This window comes from Mchenga conophoros, linkage group LG1, assembly GCF_057382185.1.
Source record: "Mchenga conophoros isolate Kocher_MC1m ecotype Shallow Benthic linkage group LG1, M_conophoros_male_GT1.1, whole genome shotgun sequence".
NCBI lineage: Eukaryota > Metazoa > Chordata > Actinopteri > Cichliformes > Cichlidae > Mchenga > Mchenga conophoros.
This window is the reverse complement of record NC_140526.1, coordinates 9,099,462-9,116,526: the sequence shown is the minus strand read 5'-3', so window position 1 is coordinate 9,116,526 and position 17,065 is coordinate 9,099,462. Positions and strand designations below refer to the sequence as shown.

Sequence of the window (17,065 nt, the reverse complement as noted above, 5' to 3'; positions counted from 1 at the left end):
ATTTGTTGATTTCTGCAGGCTGGACCTCAAGCACTACATTGTGAGAGGGGAAACCTTTTATGGCAATCTTAGTTGAATAAGCAACTGGTCAATTTCAACCTGGAACAGCTTCATGTGTAAAAACCAACTTTGACTATTTTGGTAATTTCCTTAACTCCTGTAACCCACACAATATGGACTTGGGATTTGTAACTACAGGGCAACAGACATTAATGTCAGAATCATTTGTTGTAACTTTTGGTGATATTTGGTGAAAATTTAAAAGGTAATGACATATCCAGCAGCATTATCTGCACATTATTTTTAGTGCTAATTACAGAGTATTTGTAGAACTAAACTAATATATGGTAGAAATTTTATTTGGAGTCACACATGGCTCTGGCTCTAATGCTGCTGGTTTACATTCTGGAGCCCTTTAGCTCAACAAAGCTCACAAATCACTTAACTCGAGATTGACAAACATTTTTTTTCAATGAAAAAAAGAAATAACACATGAAAATGCTAAAAGACAGTTTATTAGCAGACACTCATCAGCCAGAAATAACCTCCTGAAAAATATCTTCCTGAAATACACCATTTGATTGGCAGTGTAAAATAAGGCAAAGGGCTTAAGATAATCTTTTTTTTTTCTTTTACAGATTTGCACCAACAATAAACTGTTATACATTCACTTGTTACTGTAGTTATGCTTTTGATCTGTCCGTATACCCACAAAACCAAGAAATCTTCTTTAGAAGGGGGGCAGGGACTGACAGAGTATTTACAAAAGTAATACTCATCATAATGCATTAGCTGTTTTGGCCAAAGATTGGCTACACCTACATAGATTTTGACCAGAACCTAAACAAAGGTTAGATTTTGGCATTGCAAAAGCCAACACTACACTGACAAAAGTTCATACAGTTACCATCACCAAAATTATTAAAGGTCTTAAAAAAGTATTATAGTGTATAGATTTGAATAATATGATTTCCCTCTTTTCTCTAGGCAAATACAACTTTTGTTACCATAAAATAAATTTCCAGTGAGCTGCAAAGGACATAACAGAGCTAAATAGTGACTACTATTTTATTGGAGATCACCCATAGGTTGTTCAGAGAATCGAATAAATCAAATCCATCTTTGCCGCCATTAAAATGACTTTTTCTTTAATCAAGGTGTTTAGTGTGTGTGGGTTGTGGGCTTTTGGTGTGTTATACACCATTTGTAACCACTTCTGATTGTGGCATGTTTACCATTTCACAGCTTAAAGATGAAACAGTAAACCAAGTTGATTTTAACTAAATGTAAATTTTTTGAATACTTGTCTGGGTTTTACGTTACGTTAAACTCAACATTTATTATATTTAATCTTTCCTTGTTTTTCTTTTTTTAACTCAGATGAAAACCTAGAGTATTTAACCTCACAACTTTTTGTTCCACTGGTCTTGTATTTAAAATGTCTGAATGTCTAAAACATTTTTAAATATCTGATTGCTTAGGACCTAAAAACTGCTGTTTTTGGGGTTTTTCTTTTGCAGTTTTAACTAGTGCACATAATATATGTAGTCTGACCTGCATCATGTTGCATATTAAAAAGAAAGAAAGAAAAGAACAACATGACTTGCCAGTTGGGTTTTGTGTTGGGAATAGTAGTTTAGCCATGTTGCACAAAGGATACGATAGCTGCAGCCTTCTTGTGTATATATTTTTATGAAAAGATGTGCAGTGGGGTTAAAAACATCTAAACAGGTAGTTCAGTACTACACATATAAACACACAGCACGGGTATGCTATGGGTAAAAATGTCCTCAGCTTGGATGGCTAACTAGGTGGAATGCAGCTCATTTGTACAGGGTCTATTATCCCATTGAGCATCAAAATGAATCTGGGATAAATAATCAAAGAGCTAATTTCCAAAATTGTACATATCCATTTATATTAAACAAAATCTTACCCTAACTCCAAAGCACCAAAGAAGATCAATTCATCACTCAAACATAGCTATTTGCACTTTTTAAATGCTGCATCAATAGTTTGCAGTCATTTCAAATTTTTTTGAGACGTGTTGGTTTTCAGCTGGTGGATATTTTGTTTTGGAAAGAAACTCTTCAGTTACACAACACTCTACACTGATATTACTGAAAGAACAACAAATGACATCAAAAAGGAAGTAACCATCACCAAGAAGAACTGAATATATATATCTATATATATATATTTATATTTTAGAAATACATAGAAAAATATATATTCATCTGAATGCCCATTATACAATTTTACACAGTAGAGTCAGAAAAAAGCCTATATGTTGGTATTGAATAGCTATGATATATACAGAGGGGATGGGTTGCTTTATAATATTATGAGGTGGTTAAAGTGGCAGATAAAGAAGTTTGTGCAAACTTGTTATCTGTTTCTTGCTGGAAAGTCCAAATTGTACATTACTGAAAAATGTCATATGTAATATGAAAAAAGTGTTTATCTGTTTTTGTTTTTAGCCTGTATTTTTTTTTTTTTAAATTTCCAATACCATCGACTGGTAAATCAGCAACACTAATAGATATTGAGAGATATTCATAGCAACACTTTATACCCTGCTTTTAGACACCCTATTGATGGAGGACCTACAGCACATGTATGTGTTAAGGAAAAGCACAAAATGACAAAGTTAGAAGTATAAAATGCTACAATAGGCGCACACAGCTTCCAAGTGGGCAGCACTTGACACATTTAAAGATTTATAGTATTTGTAGTGTTTCATTTAGTTATATTTAGTAAAGCCATTCACATCAAATATCTGTATTAGTATGCACTGATACATAGAGGTATATTGATGCCTAACTTGCCCTAGGTCAAACAGTAAATGCAAACATTTTAAATCATGAAAGGGTTTGACTGTGAACAATTTAAGAATACCAAGGACTCAAGCTACTACATTTATGAATATTGTTGTAAGTAAGATAAGGTATGTGCTTGAAATCTATGGTAAACTTGGTGCTTAAACCATAAACACACATTTACAAATGCTATTTGACCTAGAGTAAGGCATATTTTTTAAAGCCTGTTCAACAATAATAAATCTTTTTAGAAGCTTAAAGTTTACAGTTTTAAATTTCTACCTCACCATCTGCTAGTAGTGAATAAACGCTTCGCATTTTAGGACAATTTAGAGTATTTAATACAACAGCACACAAACTGTCTACAAATCAATATAATCTGCTAAAAAAATGTAATTAAAGTGTTTTTGAGTGAAATTTGGTCTCTCTGATCTCTCTGCTAAGACGCAAAGACCTATTTGAGCATGTGAGTAAAGACTGGTATGGTAAAATTACAGTTATGGTAAAAATGTAGTGGAATGTGACTGTGAAAATGTGACGTGAAGCAGTCACGTAATTCTTAAGTCAGTATAAATCTTTAAAAGGCTTAGAATAGTTAAACATCAGATAGTCCATGTAGTAGAAGTCATATACTCGCTGTCTCTCCAAAGCGCTGACCTGTGAAAAGTAATTTTCCGTGATCTGCATAGAGGTCCGCTTGTCACTTGGGTTCCTGTCTTTAAAACTGGGCAATGTGAGGTTAGGTGGTGCCCCTGCCAATCGCAAGAGAAAGTTAGACTCTTCTTCCATGTTCTCAAACTTGCCGATAAAGTCGTAATCTATGAGGCAAGGGTTGCACAGCTGATTTGCCTGCTCCCAGTGGATGTCCATTCCTACGGGCCGGTGGACATCCAGCAGGTATTGGACAAATTCTTTAAATGTGACCCCATTTCCTGTCTTCAGGGCTGCTTTTGATGGGTTCACCCTGTATTTGGAAATGATGGGTTTCCCAAACAGGGAGTGGTAGTAGTTGTTGGGATTTTCAAACTTGTCCCGGTAAGCTGACACCATTCTCTCCAAGGGCTCACGGACAAATATGACTTTGGTGTAGGTTTGCAGACGGTGCATGATTCCCTGTTGGTCAAAGCTATCAAGCTTCTTGAGATGCTGCCCGTAGTGGACTGTGTCATGCTTAATACTCTGAGTGTTGGAGGCCTTACCCGCCAGCACCATCAGGGTTCTCTTCCAGTTGGAGCATCCTGCCTTGGGGACCTGGCAGTATAGCAACTTGTACTTGTCCTCCACAAAGATGCTTTTCACATGATGACGTGTGATGGTCTTTGAAATGCTGCTTTTGTACTTAGCACAGATTTCCTTCATCAGTTGCTGGCGTGCTTCCAGGATACCGGAGAGCTTTTGCCAGCTCTCTGGAGAAAAAAAGCCCGATGTAATGGAGGAGGACATTGGGGATGAAGAGGAAATTGAAGATGAGGATGAGACTGAGGATGAGGAAGATGAGGAAATGGTATTTTTGGTGTGTCGAATTGGAGGACTTGTTTTTAGCAGTTTGCGTTGTCTTTTCGTGACATGAAGGGAACCTATGTCCTGCTCCTGAGACCCAGGGGAGGCTGTTTTTCTGCTCTTCTCAAAATGTGGGAACTGCATTGGAGGGATCGCGCTGGACAGGATGTTTTCTGTAACTTGGAGGTCCTGGAAACTATCAGATTTGCCTCTCTCGCGGTCCCGAGTGGAAAGTGTCTGTAAAACAATGACAAAACAGGTTAGAGTTGATAGCTGCAGACCTCTTTAGACTAAACAAACAAGGACAGTTTCAGGTGGCTATGCAAAGAAGAACCATTAATATAAATTTTTTTTTATTAATATGGTATATATTATAACTTCAGTGTCAGAAATGTACCCCAGATTTTTTATTCTTCAACTAGCCACTTGATGGTGCTGTTTCACTACAGCTTAAAGGTCTAACTTTGGTACACACAAATGTCACACACTGCCCAATGCCATCTATGACCTATCAATAAACTGAGCTGTAATGCCATATAAATGTCTTATAAACACTTAATGAGGAATCCAAATTAGAATCATCTACTGCCTGATTACTATCAGATGATGCCCAAGGCCATCACACATTCTGACATTTTATTTCAATTAAATGCTGTAATGGCATCATAAAGCCAATGGACTGGATGTATAATTTTAATTTTACAACAGACAAGGTGATGAGACCACCATGAATCTTGGTTCATCCCTCTCCAGACGTAAATGGTCATGTTCGTTCATCTGGAGGGAGGAAAGGATGGGGGGGAAGGTCCTTGTGTGTTTAAGGTGAGTGCAAGGCAGATATTGGTACACATTCTTCAGGGTTTACACCGGTGTGAGTCTCTCTCTGGTGCTGATGATCACAGCAGAGAGACAGAGAGAGCAAACAGGGGTCAGCTGAAAGAACATAGTAGGAACTACCTGACCATTGTAGTTCATAGTATGAAAACAGTTTTGTACATTTTCTAAGCTACAGATCTATATTTAAAGTGGATCCTTACATGTTTTGTTCATCAAAGAGTGAAGCCCTAGACCACGTATTGTTTTGAATGTCCATATGCATACAATGTAATATTCATAGCAGGTTGTCATTAAAAATAGATGATGTATCTTTATTTATGATATAATTTATTTTATCTATGATCCAAACGGAAAAAAGTGATTATTCTGGCTAATTATCTAAGTGTTTGCACTTCCTTTTTCATTCCCAGCCATCTCATGTTGCTGAAATTTATGGAAAAACGTTAAATCTTGATGATCAGTCTTGCTCTTTTATCTTAACTTTCCCTTTTGTGTATTTTGTTTTAGCAATTTAATTGGTTGTTAATGTCTTTTTTCTTTTTAAAAACTTTCTCATTACTTGATTAAAACTGGCTTTTAAGTGATATATTCTTCTTTTTTTTTTAGCACTTCACCATCTCTTTTGCTAATTTTAAGTGAACTCTATTCTTTTTGTTATGTATGTTTATTCCTGATATTATTTGTGCTAATGATGAAAAATATAGCACATTAAAGCCTCAACTCAAATCCTCATTGCCTTTTATAATGATGTTTAAAACATTTAGAACACATTTTGTTGTTTACTCAAACTTTTCAAAGGTTTTAATTTTGCTTTATATGTTCAGATGAGAAAAATTCCATTTACTTTAATTCTAACTTGTTTTTGTGCAAGTTACTGGCTAATAAAAACGAGTTGAAGTCAAAATATGAAGTGATGTGGAATCACAGGGAGGGATAATCATAAGTAATAATTTCTGTAGTTAATAAAATTCAAAACCCCTAATAATTAAAAGAAATGAATGAATATGACTGTTTTTCCTTGTTAATGACCTAAAACACAGCCACATATTTATTTATATATTACACTACATCTACATAATCTACATTATGACTAATAATATACAAATAATTGTATTGTTCCTGCCCATATTGATTGCATCAATTAAAAATTCACAACATAGATGGGGAAAATGCATGTGAACAAATGTGGAGGTGTAGGTTACAGAAACCTTAAGCTTATAAAAGGTATGTATGTAAAAGAGTGTGCTAACTGCCCCTTCTCCTCTGTGCCCAGAGCTACCAAACAAAATTTTGTTGTGTGAACACAAAATGGCAATAATCTTCTTATGAGTTTGCAAGATGCATCTGCAGTTTTTAGGCAGAGTCAGGAAAACCATTATGTATTTGTTTTAACTGCTTGTTAATGCAAATACCTAAGCAGACAAACACTTGGAAACAACTCCTTGCATGTTGGCACGACTAAGACAAAGTGCTGAAGTTTAAATCTAGCAACAGAATTGGGAAGAAGATTTAGGAGACTTTGAACATGGAATGATTGTTGGACCCAGTCAGACTGGTTGGAGTATTTTAGAAACAACTGATCTGCTGGGATTTTCCCACATAACCATCTCTAGGGTTTAGAGAGAATGATCTGAAAAAGAGAAAATCTCCAGTGAGCAGCAGTGCTCTGAGAGAAAATGCCTTGTTGAAGTCACAGGTCAAAGGAGAAAGACGAGACTGCTTCAAGCTGATAGGAAGGCAGTATTAATTCAAATAACTACCTATTACATCCAATGTATTCAGAGGAGTGTATCTGAACACACATTTATCCTTGAATTAAATGTGCTACAACAGCAGCAGAAGACTACACTGGTCTCACCAAAATTTGACAATAGAAGATTGGAAAAACATTGCCTGCTTTAATGAGTCTCGGTTTCTACTGTGACATTCAGATGGCAGGATAGGAATTTGGCATAAATAACATAAAAGCATGGATCCAGCCTGCCTCTTAATAATGGTTCAGGCTAGAGTTGGTGGTATAATGGTGTGGGGGGTATTATGTTTTGGCCCTATTAGTACCAACTGAACATCGCTTAAATGCCGCAGCCTGAATGTTGTCTCTAACCATATCTGTCCCTTTATGACCACAGTGTACCCATCTTCTGATGGCTGCTTCCGGGCAGGATAACCCATCATGATACAAAGCTCAAATAATCTCAAAATGGTTTTTTGACCATGACAGTGAGCTTACTGTACTCAAATGGCCTCCACAGTCACCAGATCTTAACCCCTGGGATATGGTGGAACGGGAGGTGAAGCCAAGAAATCTGCAGCTACTGTGTGATGTCATGCCAGTATGGACTAAAATCTCTGGGGAATGTTTCCAACACTGTGTTGAAGAATTAGGGGAGTTCTGAAGGCCAAAGGTGTACCAATTAACATCTGTGTTCATGTCTCTAAAATACATATATCATTGAACAGACAGAGTTGATAGTAGGATAGCATAGAGGAAGCTGCTGAGCTCCAACAGTAACCATCTCCTCTCATCTAAAGATTGAAAAGAAGAACCTTTGCCCTTGACGCCTCTGCTGGGAAAATGTTTTGAGGACTTATGAAACAGCTGAATTATTTGGGAATGCTAGGCAGCACTGTGTCTGAACCTTTGGAAGCATCATTCCAAAGGTGATGCACAGTTAAGAGAGCATTACATTATGCTTTTCTGCCTCTGGGCCTGGGAATTTTGGCATCGTCACAGCGAAAATGAACTCCCACATTTAAAACAATATATTAAAGGATACTGTCATGATGCCAGGCGATGCAAGCGTAAGCGTAAAATGACCCCAAACATTAAAGTAAATCTACCGAATAACTTCAAACAGAGCAACCAACAGAAAGAAAATCCACCTTTTGGAGTGGCCCCATCAGGGACCTTAATCCAACTGAGAAGCTGTGGAATCAAAAGAAAACAGTTCATGCCAAAAAAATATGGCTGAATAGAAGCAGTTATTTAAAGAAGATTGGTCCAAAATGGCTTCTGAACAATATGCAGGTCTGATCTTGCAGTTATAGAACGGACCTCCTGTTTGATGACTCAAAACAAGATTTCTCCAGGTATTAAATCAAAGGGTTCAATTATTGTTGTTATTGTTATTTTTAAATATTGTGAATATTTAATGTTAAATAAAGGAAATCATATTTGTATGTTACTATATAAGCTTAAGCCCATGTGGATGTATTTGTGACTTGGATAAAGAACACAATGTATACTTTTTACACCTGAAAAACACTGAAAATAGTAAAACAAAAAGAATAAATGCAAAAAAAAAATTTTGCTGACGGAGAACAGAGGAAAAAAAAACTCCAGGTGTGATAATACCCCGAGGAAACTGGCCTGGTGCAACTGGGATCGTTTACTCACTAAACTCAGCTTCAGTCTGACTGGCTGAATGCACAGTGTGAGGTCAGCCTTTCTACACAGATGCTATCAGACACGCTGAGAGGTACAAGGCTGACAATCACTTTTTTTTTTGCAATAGATAACAGGTGGGAGCAACCTGTGTGTATGTGTTTTGGGAGAAATGGAGTAAACACATACCTCTCTGGATTGCCGTGGAGTACTTCCAAGCTTCACGCCTGGAGAGAGAAGAGAAAAAAGACAAGAAAATCAGTGCTTAGGCAAACAACATGTATTTTTGTCCTCATAGAAGAAGCTGGGAACCTCAAATACACCTCAGACAACCTCCAATAATTTAGTGCTTCTGTTCAGTTAGCACATCTTCTTTCATCCCGAGCAAACTAACACTGCTTTTCTGGTGCAAAGAGGTAGGATAGGTAATATTATCTGAGTAATGAGTTGCCACCAAGCATGAATAGCTGGTAAATGAGCTGTGCTCCCTGTGATAAGCCCTTTTCAGTGAAATGTGGGGAAAAAAACCCTAAACAAATAAAACTGAACTTTAACTAAAAATGAGAGATCCAAAAAAACAACAAAGCGAAGTAACAAAAAGTTTTTTTTTACAAAGAGGCCAATTACAAACCAAAAGAGAGAATGACACACAAACTGAAAGATACATGTTGTTGAAATTTTAGAAATCAACAGGAGAGTGATGGAGACATATAGACTGGTTATGTGGCAGCCTTGGTGACAGGTGGATGTGTATTGGCAGATGTGCAGCAGCAGGACAGACGATGTGCTTAGTGGTCTGTCTCCGGCTGGACATCTCTTTTTCCTTAGGTACCCCACCCCTCACCTCACTCCCTTTCCCACCCCTCCCATCTGATATGTAATCAGGCTGACAGCTCTGAATGGGGCTGCATGGCTGCTGATGGGGTGAGCGAAGACACCTCTGCCTGAGTGGCTTGTCACTTCCAATATGAGGATGGAAGTGATAGGAACCTGCATTGGGTGGGGGGGGGGGGGGGGGGGGGGCTGAAGATGCAGGCCACAACCTTTCCTAAGTGATGAGATGTGCAGAGCCCTATCTCACACATCTCACACTTAAACACGCCTCAGTGGGGATAGAATAAAACATGTTGCCTAGATGCAGTGTTGTTTTAGATTAGTATGCGCTAGAGAGCTCTCTGTTGCTGTCTGGCTCTGTGTGTTGAATCTTTGTCTTCATTCTTCTGAATGAGACACTGGAGGAAAAGGCTAAGGAGGAAAAAGAAGAGCGGCAGACTAGGGAAGCGGCATGTGACATTTCCTGATCGTGTTTGGGTGCTGCCAAAACATTTGATCGCTTAACACTAAAAAGAGCAGGATGGGCATCTTGAATTTCACTTTATATTGAAACGCGAACATATAAATATTTATCATAACACACGCAAATATTATTGTCAGGCAGACACATCCTAGCACAAAAATAGTAACGGTCTGTGAGAGTCTGTTGTTCTAAAGTGAGCCCCTGGTAGCACCAAGCATCTTGTCAAGACACATGCGTGGTTATCGATCTTGAAAACCCCATCAAGGGAGTAATTGAAATCTCCAAAGGTTTAATTGGTTTCTTCTAGGAGGTGTTTTGTCTGGCTGTTGATACATATTTGTCCAAGCTTGTGATACGATGACTATATCACCTTCCTGCTTCGTCTTGCACACTCAGTCTGAGAGAAAATGTTAAACATTTTAGTGAATCATTAACAGAACTGTGAGGCGATAAGATAAGATATGGGAAATCCTTATGATACATAATTGTGACACTAATAACATTTTTAATATTGCTCCTTTATTTATATAATTTGTTATGCAAATGCAAAGGCTGGAGAAACAGGAAAAAAGAAGTGAAACAAGGCATTTAAGCCTAATGCCTTGAAATGAGCATGAAGGATAATTTGTTGTCATGTTCAGCACTTGTGAGTTGTTAAAATTGATTTGAAAATGACTCTGACATGGCTTGATTTGATTAAAATGCTGTTGCAAAGAGGGTTTGAATTTCAGTGCTGAAAATGCAATTCTCTCAAGTTGGGAGTCAAAATTACATTTCAAGAGGAAAAACATTTTTCCATGACAGCGTATAACAGAAACAAGTAATATGACATTGTAAACAGGATTTCAGGAGGCTTTGTAAACATCATTTATCTTTGTAGTATGTATTTGGTTGTGCTGTTTGATTGTAATTTCACACTCAGTAAATTCTACTCAGTATAACTAAGCTATTGATTTCAACTCCTGTGCAGTGAAACAGTAACGATTGATAATTGTGATACATTTACCCTTTCAGATTCACATATAGATATAAAAGCTACAGTTAATGTCTATCCTTTTTTTATCTCCCAGAAGTTATATTAATAATCTGATGAAGCCAGAGGTCAAAACTGTATCCAGATTTGTTAATGTACACTGCGTCATTCACAAAAGGGACTTGCTACAGCAGTACCACATGTAGGTACCACATGCCGCCTCCCTAGTCAACCAATAAAGTTAAGGTTGTTTTTACACCTAGATATTAAATGTCACTTTCTGGTAGTTCTCCTTTTGAAGCTCTAAAGGTTTCCAGTAAGCAAGTCTACATGCAAGATATGGCATTTATAGCAGAGATCAAAAGAAGTCATGTGTTAAGCTTTGCTTTGCTTTTCAGGTATCTGACTGTAAATTTTTTTGATGATAGAGAACTATTAAATAGCACAATCTCCTTTTGAGTCTTGTCCTCTGTTGCCCTCTAAAATAACCTTGAGCTGCCACCACTTTTTCACAGACATAGCCATGAATATTCATGCAGACAACCCAGCATTACTGCATAAGCAAAGGCCACATCATTAGCAGATCCATTATCATCCTTCCCTCTCACATATCCTTACGCAACTCTCTAACAGAGACATACATCAAAGATTATCTTTTTCCCTGTCACTGCCACCGAGGAGGAGCAAAGGACAAAAACAATGCGAAATAATGAGCTTGTTAAGTGAAGGACTGTGGCCCTATGTTCTGGAAGAACTTGTTAAATGCCTGTTTTTAACTAGTGAAGGGCCAGGAGGGTTCTAAAAGCCAGACAAGGCGTGTCCTTCTCCAGCCTACAATTCAGACTAGTGATGCTGCGCCACTATAAACCTTTCATTAGTCATTCAGCACACTAAGGCACTGTGACCCCAACCAGCTGCACTCCTCTCTCTCTCCCAACAAACCACCCACACCTGCACTCTGCACACACGCTCCTCCTCCACTTAACTCTGTGTGGGAATACAAGGCTCTGGTATGCTGGAAAGACGCTTGAGAATGGTGGTATTAGGCTTTGAGCTCTGGTCCATTGATGTTTTAACTTGTTGTGGTAAGAGATAAAACGATGTTTTAAAATCCTCCAGGACTGGGGCAGAGAGAGCAGCTGCTTGGGGGGAGGAGGAGGTGATGGGTGAGCAATCAGTGAAGCGAGATTAAAGATGTGCTTGCAGAGACTCTCTAAAGACCAAACACAGACCATCTAGAATTTGTGTGCCTTGTCTTCTGAAGATTAGCTTGTGAGAGGAAGCCACACAAAGCACAGGTTTGGCGAAAAATGAATCAGTAACAGATTTCTAATCCAACCATTGACAACATACTGTAAATGAAGAAAACACACACACACACACACACACACACACACACACACACACACACACACACACACACACACACACACACACACACACACACACTAGACAAATGATTTCCTCTAGTTTAGTGATACAAACCACATTCTCTTTTAATGACAACATCTAAAAACTCTTCAGTATGAGTCCTACAGGAGGACATGATTACACAGCCTATCTGAAAAACTGATTTGAAACTATATTATCATGCCTTTATATAGAAATCAAGGAAATGTGGTGGACAATGACACACCAGTGATATAAAGATCCCAGAAAAATAAACAAGAAGCAAAGGGTATGTGTGTGTGGGAAGCACACTACTAATGTTGACAAATGGTCTGAAGCTTTGACATGTTTGACTTAAAAATAAATAAAAATACATAAATAAATACAAATAAAACCAACAAAAAACATGTCATTTCACCTCATAAAACAAATAAAACAAAGGAAGTGCCAGAGCATCTTCTTCTGTTGGACTCAACAATTGATAGCCAGTCTCCTAGGCTTTTATTGTAGCTGTTTTTATTTTTTCTTTATATGTGTTTGAAGTTTTCATTACTGTGAAAATCTGACGAGCTGGTGACTTCAGTTTACCCGATTGAGCATTGCGTGGGTAGCATGGTAATAGCATTTTAAACTCCCTTTCCTCCAATTTTAACCTTTGAAATATAAAGCCAGTCAAAATGTGGAACATTGTCTCAACATGTAGGTCAAGGGACAGAGGATAAAAATGTTTTACAGTGCCAAATAAAGTGGGACACTATAAAAACAACATAGACTCACATATTGTACGTCATGGTCTGTGTCTTAACTGCTAAACTAAAAAGACTCCACATGAAAGCAGTAGGACTAAAAACAATGAGGATAAATTCTCTATTTCCAACAACTTTAAACAGTTTGTTTTTATAAAAAAAATCCCAAAACAAAACAAAAAGGAATCTTTAAGACTGACAGGACTGATGATTTGATTTATATCGTTATATAGAGAAATATTGACTGAAGTGAAAAATGATCATGATAAGATTTTTTCCCATAATGCCCAGTTCTGGGTCCAGGTCACAGAGGCAGCTGTCTAAGCAGAAACACACAGACCTTTCTCTCCTCAGCTAACAGCTCTAAATCTTATACAAGCCAACAGAGATGACGCGCCGTGTCCCTGAAGCCACTATAGGCAGCTGAAGGTCAAATAGTGAGGGGACCCGCCTTCAACTGCTGAATGATCGACAAAGCTCCTCCTTTGGGTGGTGGGCCCACAGGAGGGTATACATAGACTTTACCTCCCCCAAGGACCCCCGAAAAACAACACAATCATGAACACAACACAATTGTGTTTAACACAATAAGGAAAGCCTTTGTGAAACAGATTTATTGGAGACAGTGCCACTGTTCTACTGGTCCACCAATAATGGCACATAATATATGTGTAGTGGTCTAAAAGAATGTCTCAACAGATAAAAACAGAAGATGCCATTCTTTTGGATGAAAATATCTGTCAAGTTGCTTCCTATTGTTTGTTTTTTTTGCTGCAGTTTTGCAGGGTCGTATCTTCTTTTGTATTACATTATTTGGCACTTCACTTATTTTCTTTGTGTCCTAATTGTCCTATTTTAGCCTTTATTGTTTGTACTTTGTTTCCAGTGTAGGATAATTACAAGATTCAGGGTCTGTAATTTTTGCTTTGACTTTTCTCAACTTTGCTGGAAGTCCTTCTCTTCAAAAGGTTATCGAAAGCTGTGATTTGTTAAAGTTGCTTGATTGACACTTGTTGATATTACCGTGATGCTGATAATAATGCCATGATCTTCTGACTTCCTTGGCCATTTTAACTGCTCTTCAAAGGGCTCATACAAGGGTTTACAGAGTTAGTGGCATTCATCAATTACATGTTGTTTAACATGCCACATGAAGGCTTCCCTTCCACAACTGACCAAAATCAAGGTCAGCTTCTGTGAGGCCTTTTATATCATCAGGAATGTGCTCTCTCAACTGAAATTCGAATGAAAATGATGGCACTCCCTCCAAGTCATGTTAAATCATTGTGCCATTCATGTACCATAAATAACACATGGTTTAGCTCTTAACTGTCAGTGGCAGAATACAGACTCAGCATACAAAGTCTCAATCCACATTCAGTGAGATGAAACCCAAGCTCCACTATGATGTGAGGTTGCGGTGCTACGCTGACATCTTTGTGCTATTTTAATGGCACTTTCTGCTCTGAGACAGTGCGCCTGCACAGCTTGTGTACTTTTGCATTGATCATATTGCCCCAGCATGAGTTTATGACTGGGTTAAAAATGCCACTCTGGGAAGTAGCAAGTTGTATTAAGAGTATATTTTTTGATTCTAAATTCCAGTTCGATTTTTATTGATTATTTGAAAGCTGGAACTAAAGGCTGTAATTTACTTTATGCTATTAAAATTATTTTGAGGTGTCAACGGAGGAGCCTTTTTACTCTAAACTGATACACTGTTTAGCACTTTAGGAGTAAATCTGCTCATACAGATCCCAAATAATATCATACTGAATTTAATGATAAAGAGAAGCTGTCTCTGTGGGGCAGTGGTAATATATATAAATATGATATGCTTCAGTCTCCAGCTTCTTTTTCTGTACAATCTTCAGATTCTTTTCTCATGCTGTTAACTCAGGCACAGAACACAGCAGGAGGGGAAATAATGAACTAGGAAGATGGGAAGCTGCTGAACGGGGATATCAAATATAGCACTGATTACCGTCATGACAATTCTTTTTGACAACATTATATTCTGAGAGTCGATCGTACTTAGGGTGCTTTCAAGGTTAGAAGATACAAAAGCTTCCTAGGGCAGATTTCCATGGAAACAGAGAGCCAGTGAGCTGTGTGTGGGGGTGTGGTGGGAGGTGGCTTGTTTTAATACCGTGTAGAGAAAAGGGCCTGGCAGCTTGCATGAGGAGGGATGTGTAAACAAATGCTACCTGTCAGCTGCACGCTCAGGGTTAAGTGAATTATCTGGGCCGAGACAAGCTGCAAAGCGGCTTTAATTGGCACATATCTTATTTAGATGCTGCAGAGCTCTTGAACTATAGGCACAGTGCACACACTGCAGTACTCTCTTTATGAACTCCCTTGCCAATGGCAATAGGATGCCTATGGGATACAAACATAGTAAGGAGAGATGTTGTCAAGCTTTTTTTTAGAATCCTGAAATTTCTCTAAAATTTCCATGAAGTCCTTCTTTGTGCCGTACTGAAAGTAAACAGGAATGGTTAGATAAAAAAAAGGATTCCTGTGATGATTGTTACAAGACAACCTTAATACAGGACTTCACCATATCCTCTATATAAGATATTTGGACAATGAGAAAATGTGCAGTTTTTCCTCTGCAAACGACCAGAGTAGATTTGAACTAAAAAAGGAAGAATATGATTGAAGTGTAGACTTTTAGCTTTCATTCAATTAGTTAAAAAAATTGCATTAACTGTTTGGAAATTACAGACATTGCAATACATAATTCCTCAATTTCAGAGGCTCAGAAGTATTTATAAATGTAAGGATTCTTTACTATACTTGGTAGAAAATCATTTGCAGTCAATGACTGCTTAAAGTCTAGAACCAAAGTACATGTCCAAATGATGAATTTTCTCACCTGGGATGCTCTGCCGGGTCTTTAGAGCTGTGACCTTCAGTTGCTGCTTGTTCTCTGCTAAAACAGAAGTTTTGTCTTCAATAACTGGCCATTGAAGAATATTCTATTTTGCTGTGTTGAAAAACTCTTGGGTTGCTTTTGCTGTTTGCTTTGGGTCATTATCTTTCCCTGTAGAGGTCATTTAAATTAAATGGTTTACGGGCACTGACCTGACTTTTAAGCATAGCCCACAATTTTCAATAGTGTTAAGGTTTGGCGCTTGGAAAGGCCATTCCAGAACTCCAAAACCAGCTTTGATGTGTTTGAGTCATTGTAATGTGTCAGCTAGCTGTTGAGTCTGACCATAAGATTTTCCTCCAGAAGGCATTTGGCTTGTCCATGTGGACAGCTGCAAATTCCAGCTAAGCTTGAGGGTCTCGACTTTGGAGCAGGGTTTGTTTTTCTTGGTTGGCACCCTCTCGGTCCACGGCAATGTAAAACTTTTTTTTTTTTTTTTAGAAGAAAATACCCTCTTTCCCATATGAGACCTCATATGAGTTACTTAGTTTTACATTCATTAGAACCTTAAAATGATTTTAAGGCTTCATTATTTTTCCCCCACAACTTATTTAATACAGCATGAAGTTCTTCTTGCAAATTTAAGTCAACTGTAAAAGCCAAATTCTAAACTAAAATTCTACCATGTGTGGAGATGACTCCAACGGCGCACCTTCTGTTACAAATATTTAGAATATGCAGATGACACAGGGAGTCCTCATTAACTCTGTTGTGGCCTATCAGGAAATCAATTATGGGTTTTCTTTCCTTCCCGTACCTCATAGTCATGGAAACAAAGGAAATGCTGATCAGCTCCTCTTCTACAAACTCGTGTTCTATCATTCACATCACAAATTCACCTTAAAAAATGACCTCATTTACAGCAATCTGAAATAACCTCATTAACATCAACAAACCCTGCCAATATTGGGATTAAATCATCTGTAAACAAAGTACAGCCCTAAATCCTGTATAGCATAAAGTCAGACATTGTGTAAAGTAAATGTATTTGCTTATTTGCTGAGGTTAGAATCACAAGCAGAAACAAATTCCTAAAATTTGACACACAATTGACCAAGACTTGCTCTTCCCACTCATATTTGTTGGGATATAACATCTTCTGCCCTTTGTGGAAAGCATGCACAATTTTCACTTCACTCTTCTACTCTGCCTCCTGCTTATAAAGGACAATCACGTACAGAAGG

At 37.9% G+C, this 17,065-nt stretch overlaps 1 protein-coding gene across 2 annotated transcripts in view; it reads right to left on the bottom strand.

Moving 5' to 3' along the window:
- Nucleotides 1-500: 500 nt before the first annotated feature.
- The window catches only part of chst8 (carbohydrate (N-acetylgalactosamine 4-0) sulfotransferase 8), a 173,350-nt gene continuing 156,785 nt past the window's right edge, over nucleotides 501-17,065 (bottom strand). For both annotated transcript variants that reach the window (XM_085249308.1, XM_085249378.1), the window contains exons 3-4: nucleotides 8,731-8,768; nucleotides 501-4,556 (exon numbers count right to left, since the gene is read on the bottom strand). In XM_085249308.1, coding sequence (XP_085105434.1) covers nucleotides 3,384-4,556; nucleotides 8,731-8,768 — 1,211 coding nt within the window. In that variant the 3' untranslated portion in view covers nucleotides 501-3,383. The remainder of the gene's footprint in view (nucleotides 4,557-8,730; nucleotides 8,769-17,065) is intronic.